This window comes from Triticum aestivum, chromosome 6B (assembly GCF_018294505.1).
Source record: "Triticum aestivum cultivar Chinese Spring chromosome 6B, IWGSC CS RefSeq v2.1, whole genome shotgun sequence".
NCBI classification, from domain to species: domain Eukaryota; kingdom Viridiplantae; phylum Streptophyta; class Magnoliopsida; order Poales; family Poaceae; genus Triticum; species Triticum aestivum.
Window position 1 is genome coordinate 656,955,715 of NC_057810.1, and position 7,235 is coordinate 656,962,949.

General features: G+C 47.6%; 1 protein-coding gene across 1 annotated transcript; it reads right to left on the reverse strand.

Annotated features, from left to right (window-relative positions):
- Positions 1-2,724: 2,724 nt before the first annotated feature.
- On the reverse strand, positions 2,725-3,651 carry LOC123139535 (uncharacterized). Its single transcript, XM_044559324.1, has 2 exons — positions 3,406-3,651; positions 2,725-3,048 (listed from the first exon to the last, which is right to left on the reverse strand). Exons 1-2 carry the CDS (start codon positions 3,514-3,516, stop codon positions 2,725-2,727), a joined length of 435 nt encoding a protein of 144 aa, XP_044415259.1. The 5' UTR covers positions 3,517-3,651.
- Between the last annotated feature and the right edge of the window lie 3,584 nt (positions 3,652-7,235).

Genomic DNA, 7,235 nt, shown 5'->3' on the forward strand with positions numbered 1-7,235 from the left:
ACTAGTGTCTGGGTCTAAATTTTGTGACTGGGCCGTTCGTCCAGTCATTGGAGGCGGGTTTGAGGTGCCCGGCGGTAGATGCTCTAAATGATTCTGCACTGAATTATACCTTGTTGCATCCAACCATTCAAACCATTCGTCATCATGTATAAAGTTGAGCACGGCAGAGATAAATTTTCAAAGTCTGCAGATACTGAGCCGTCCACGCCCATGCCTCTAGGATTCCTGCCGGTAAAAAACAAGAGTAGGGCTGTGTCCTCCACTGCTTCCTACACGCTGAGCGTGGCCCGAGACGCACACAAAAATCGTCAGTCTTCGATGCGCGTGTCATGGCCCCTACATCAAGATTTTCTCTGTATATCCAGTCCACACAAAGGGAGAGAGCTCGGTGTGAGGACAGAAATGTATCGCATTTAGACACACCAAATTTTCACTTTGAGCAGCAAAGAACCACTACTCCACCCAAGAGCGTACGATAGAAATCACAGCGAGATGCACGATGGCTGCCCCATCGAGAAGCTGCTCCGCGAGGAGTCGGATCTGATGCAGCAGATGTTCTCCGTCTTGGAAGAGTCGACAACCTCGTTCGAGCCTCCGCAGTTTTTCCATCATGGTACTGCTCCGTTAAGAATACAGCATTCCTCAAATCATTCCGTCAGAGGTGCGTCCCTCCCATCATTCACGTAGTAGAGTTTGAGCAAACTCTCTTCGACTCTTCCACGTTCCTCCCACTTCCTGACTGGGCTGAAAGTTTCGCGTTCAACAACTTCATTGCTTCAAACGGGATCCTGGCGCTACATTATGCGAGGCAGTGGATGAGGACAAAACTACAGAGAACTCTATCCTCACATCAGAACGACGGCACAAAATCAACTTAAATCACGAGCAATTCCCCTGATGCGCCATATGTTTTTGTTTTCACCAAGTTAGGATATGAGATCGACCAGTCCAGGATGATTCTTTTTTATGAAGTTTTGGGATTAGCCAAGAACATCTGGCAACTCCCTGCAAAATTCAAGATTTGCCAGACTGATTGTTGAGAGGTGGGCCAAGAAATTTGGCAAGATTATCGCTATCAGCAATTCAGCATGGACACAATCAACAAGTCCTAAGGGGGGCGGGGCATCTGCAAAGGACTTGCGAGGCGAACCACGGTGATTCCATTATATATCAAATAAGTTACGAGAGACTTGTATTTTTTCCTGAGAAACTATTTGCAGGTTATGTAATATGAGTCTGATGTATTTGTTTTCGTATTCTTTAGAGTGCGTTTTGTATCGTGGTACGGATTTAATTGTATTCTTAGGTTTGGACTCGCTAAAGTATTGTTCTGTAATGGTCAATTCCATCAGGGAGGATTTTGGAACCATGACGATGATTGCATGCGTATTTTAATTTCAGTTAGCATGAGGAAAAAAAAACCAACCTGGCCATGTGTGTCGTTCTTCCCTGCTGTACGGACAGGCATTCCATGTATCGAGAGTGCCCCGCCGTGCTTGGCCGAAGGAATTAGCATAGAAAATTGCTTCAGACTAAGTTGGTGGATCAACATACTGGAAAACAGCAATATATTTTCAGCAAAAAATCTTTCACTCGTAATCAAAGCTCCAGGAACACATATACGCACTTGCTGGCCGTCGTTACTGCTGGGATGGACATCCTCGCCGGCAGGGATAATGGCGCCTGCAAACATGTCTTCAATCCCAGCCATGCTCACGGCGGAACCCCGGCTTCCGTCGCTCGCTAGACCATCTCCCAATCCCTCCATTCGTCCGATCGGTAGATAGCAGTGCTACAAGAGCGCAGGGAGCAAAAGCGAGGATGATACTTGATATATGCAAAACAATTAGCCGGACGGCAGCTTTAGCAATTACATGCCCATACGGAACAATGAAGCGACAATAACTATGCACTCTTTTTTGGATGCATGCCAATGCATGGTCTTTTTCGTCTGCAAAATCGAGTTCATCAGTCTGCATGTCAGTACTACAAATGGTGCAGAATCGTATTCATTTTACTTACGAAAATAGCAAGTTTTATAACTCCGGACCAGTACGCCACATATCATTTTACTAGTCCAAAAACGGTGCCTAACCGTGTCACACTAGCTAGACGAAAATGGGAGTTTTCACACCCCTAGACCAGCACGCCACACCTTAGAACTTTTGGCAAATAACCAATCAGTCAATTCAGTAGCTCACTCAAAGTAGCTCCTGGCGCCCCCTGCTGGTTCCAAAAGGCGTGTCATCTTTTCCCCTGAGTACATCTGCAACGTCAGAGGCTAGGTTGCCTTTCCTGGCCCTTGCCTCCATAAAGCTTCGGCTAAGCTTTCCTCTTATGTCATGGCGAAATTCAACAAATGGTAAAATCAAAACCTTATCCACCCAAAGATGCGGATCATAAAGCAAACGAACGGGTCTGATAACAGCCATCCGAGCTAGTGTGGATAGCAAATCCATCCTCTCTCTCTCTCTCTCTCTCTCTCTCTCTCTCTATATATATATATATATATATATATATATATATATATATATATATATATATATATACACATACATATATATAGGCCTGGTACTAGCTGTGACATTGTTTTCAAAATAGTTGTATGTATGAGCACAATGATAGCAAACCTACAAGTAATTTAGTAACACATACTAATAGCTAGCATGCATAAGTTTTCGTTATGCTGGAGGACCATAAGTTTTGACTTGGAACTAGATAGACCTAGAAGCAAAATAGGAAGGTGCGGGAGAAAAGCAAAAGCCTCACCAGAACCACCATGATACCCTTGGCAATGCGAGAGTTCACCTTGGCCAGCTCCTCCTCCTTGGTCAGCGTTGGCCCAGCGCCTTTCTCGAGGTCCAGGCAATGATCAGAACTCGCGGACAACGTTACTTTGGCATGTTGCCCGGCAAGCACCAGGAGTGCCAATACCCAGACTAACACGAGAAAAACAGCCGGCCATGCCTGCCACCAATTTTCGCAAACCTTGAACATCCATATGATCAGGCCAACCATATACAGCGAATACAGCACCATGAACACTTTCTACAAAGCAGACACAAGCAGTGAGCGGCAGGATAGATAATTGGAGTTCCAGAGCACAAAAAAGAAAATTTGAGAGGCCAGAGATAAATTGTACTATGTAACCATCAACGACGAGGGAGATAAATTTGACTTGGTTAGACTAGACGTGACAAAAGGTTCAAACATCACTAAGCATCGTACGGAGCATTCAAGATTTGTTAGCAAATAGTAGAACGGCCAACATCATCAGCAAACAGAAACATATATAGGAAGAAGGTGAAGCTAACGGGATGCTCTTGTTATAGAGGCTTTCATACAGATTGATCTAGAACTAGCTAGAAGCAAAGGAAGAAGGCGGGTGAAAAGAAAAAGGCTCACCAGCGACGCCGCGGTACAGCAGGACAGCTCCTCCTCCTCTGTCGCCGCCGGCCAGGCAGTGCCTTTTTGGACATCCATGGGAGGATCAGAACTCCGCGACAACATTGTCATGGTGGACGCGCTGATGCGAGCAGACCCACCCGACCAGATGCACGTATGAGCGCAAACCTAGCTAAACCTTTTCTTTTAGCTGAAAAACCTAGCTGAACTTGAAGCAGATTGATCGCCGGCCGACGGGAGAAAATTAGGTCGATCGGAGGAAAGATGACGTTGCAGCTTTTCGCCGTTGGGATTCCCCTCGTTTATAATAGGCGTACGCCGTAGCACGTACGTCAAGCAGTCGGAGACCAAACAGGGCGCGGCCCAGTTGTTCACAACTTGTCATCGTTCTCGTTTGAAGCTTGAACTCAAGCTGACCAATTCGGATGGAAACTGTATCTTTCCCTACTAATAAAGCAGCTAATGCTTCTGGTCGTCCGTCGCTGTCATTTTTGCAAAAAAGCCCCCCTATTTTCCCGAAATTAATGTGCAGTCCTACTTAAATTGTAGATAACGTTTGGTTTTTTGCAAAAAAACACCCTGCCTCTACTGAACCGCTTGTCGCCGGCGTCAACACCGCACAAGCAAGGCAGGGGATGCGTCGCGGCGGACGTGAGCGCCGCCAGAGCCCAGGAATGGGGCGAGGTGTCGCGACTGGCGTTGTAGAGCGCGGCGTACAGAGGCGTCGCGGCGGGCGTTGAAGGCCGCGGTGGACCGAGGCGTCGCGGCGGCGGACGCGGTCAACTGGGAGCTCGCCCTCGAGGCTGAGGAGGCCGCCACGTTGCCGACACGGGCGGGCACGGTGGCGGTGAACTCCGGCCAGATCCGAGCACGGGAACGACAAGGGCAATGGAGGCCGGCCGGATCTGTAGGCCGTGGGGTGGAAACGGGGCAGGGCGGCGACGCTGCTCACCTGGGGCGGGGAAAGAGAGGTTAGAGAGAGACAAGAGGAAGGGGGAGCGAGGGGAAACGGGGTAGGGCAGCGGCGCTGCTCACCTGGGGCGGCGGCGGCGCTCGGCTCCGGCGGGGTGGCCGGCCGCATCTGTAGGCCGCGGGGCAAGGCGGCGCATCGGTCGGCGAGGGAGCTCCAGGCGTCCATGGGAGAGAGAGAGAGAGGTTAGAGAGACAAGAGGAAAGGGGAGCAGGGGGAAGCGGGGTAGGGCGGCGGCGGTGCTCGGCTCCGGCGAGCGGCGCACCAGCGGGGCGGAGCGTGCGCAGGCGTGGGGAGGTGGGTTGGGACTTGAGAGGCGATAAAGGTGGAGCAACCTGTGGTGCTCCTCCATCTAGAAGCACCGAGGAGCGGCGTGGTAGGCTGGGGGCGTTGGCTGTGTTGGGAGGATAAAGTAGAAAATTAGTGATGGCAAGGGCGTTGGCTGTGTTGGTGGGCACCGGGCTGGTTTTCTGATCGATCCACGAGCTTGGCAGTAATCGCAGTATAATGATACTTTTTTGTCTTTGAGATGAAAAAAAGTAGTATACCTCATCTAATATATAATGCTACTGTTGAAAGGAGCTACTTAAATACAGAAAACTCTAGAAATTAGTAAATGCGTTGGTCTTTTGACCTATTTAGTTACTCCCTCCGTTTTTATTTAGTCTGCATATTAAATTTGACTAAAATCAAACTTTGCAAAGTTTGATCAAGTTTATAGAAAATAATATAAACATTTAGCATAAGAAATCTATATGATGTGAAAGTACATTCAATAATGAATGTAATGATATTGATTTGTTATTTTATATGTTAATATTTTTTCTCTAAACTTTATCAAAGTTTACAAAGCTTGACTTTGATCAAAGTTAATACACGGAGTAAATAAAAACGGAGTATGTATTACTCACACACAGAGGGATAGAGTAATAAGAAAAATAAGAGGTCCTTGCTCGCCCGGTTTCGTCCAATATTTAGTAAATTCGTCTAGGATCGAATCAAATTAGAGCGAGCAATTCATCTACAATTCCGAGAAGAATAAAGGGGATCCATCAACAGAAGTTCAGACTCACTATGATGTGTATAATGTATAAACACACCGCCAGCTATCACGTGATGAAATTCAATATTCCTACTATAAAAAGTTTTTATCGAGCACGGCCATGATAGGAAGATGCCACCAACATCCGCGGGCAAGCGGTGGTGCTGAGTCTACCGTAGAGGGCAGGTTCGGTCATGGAGTGGCTATCACTCCAGATGGCATGCCACTAGCCACACAGACAATCATCCGTGCTGCCCTGGACAATAAGGATTTAACCAGCAAGGCTCTGCGATGGTTAGTAGAACACTTCCTCCAATGATCCAACTGGCAGTTGCGCCGCAAGGTGAGTGGTGGATGGGCATGTAATTTTTTTCCCGTCGCAACGCACGGGCATTTTTGCTAGTATATGTCTAGGACACTTTTGATCTATCAATCAAGCTTTTTTTCTTTCTTTTTGACGTCGATCTATGAATCAAGCTAATTAACGTGATCATACCTAAGACTAACAAGTACTACTGTTGTAGGTTAACAAATAGCAGGAGGTCTCCCTAGTCAACCACATGTACACTTCCTTGTCCGGTTGCCCCGCCTGACGGAGGACTCCTACCTGGTTGTTAATTAGCAGCGACCAGGACCTCTTTTCCTCGTGGATACATCCGACCATGATCAGGAATTCAGGACTCACCGTACGGACTACGTATCTTATCGTGCATGCCTCTGCTAGCTTCGTGCATGTTCAGTTTTCAGCCAAAGCCAGCCATCGTTCAAGTCACACCTAGTCGGTTACGTCCATAAAAAAAAATTAATCGACTGGCCCGTCCGTACGTGCCCAAGCCTAACCGAAAGCAGCTAAATTAATGTCAACAACACAATTTGTACAAGCGAGCAACAAGATCATCAAAATTCCCTATATTACGAAAAAAATCTAAACCAAAATATAGGGAAGAGAAAACTCAAGAATCCTGTAATTAATGACCAGCATAAGGGAAAGGAGATGGCAGCAATCCAGAATGGATTATATCTAGCGGGAGGATCGGATCTAACAAAGTGACCATTGAGTCAGATTGTAGCTTTTGTGGTGGAAGCAGTGCAACAACCAGAAATGTGGGCTCAGATGTTGCAATGGTACTTGAGTGCAAACAATTAGGGCTGGACTGTCTGATATACGCAATGTCGCCGTGAAGCCAAGGTACATATGGGCCAAGGTAGGAGCCTTTTCTAGATGAAATTTGGCAGGGTCAATGTAGACTCTATCGCACACGATTCCACCAGAGGGATTAGTGAAACAATTCCAGAGGCAACGGGGGGAGGGGAGGCGGGAGGCGAACAAGCCCGATGTACGTGATGTCGTGCACGGTCACTTGAGGGTGATATTGCTGCGCAACACCTGAGTGTCGTGGCTGAAAAATTGATGTCGATGAAAGAACCCATCTGAATCCTTTTAGCTTAATCTATGTGCTCAATGTTAGGGAACGTAGCAATAATTCAAAATTTTCCTACGTATCACCAAGATCCATCTAGGAGATTCTAGCAACAAGAGGGAGAGAGGAAGTGCATCTTCATACCTTTGAAGATCGCTAAGCGGAAGCGTTACTAGAACGCGGATGATGGAGTCGTGCTCGCGGCGATTCAAATCGCGGAAGATCCGATCTGGCGCCGAACGAACGGCGCCTCTGCGTTCAACACACGTACAGTCCAGGGACGTCTCCTCCTTCTTGATCCAGCAAGGGGAGAGGAGAAGTTGAGGGAGAGCTCCAGCAGCACGACGGCGTGGTGGTGGAGCTTGTGGATTTTCTGCAGGGCTTCGCCAAGCTCTAC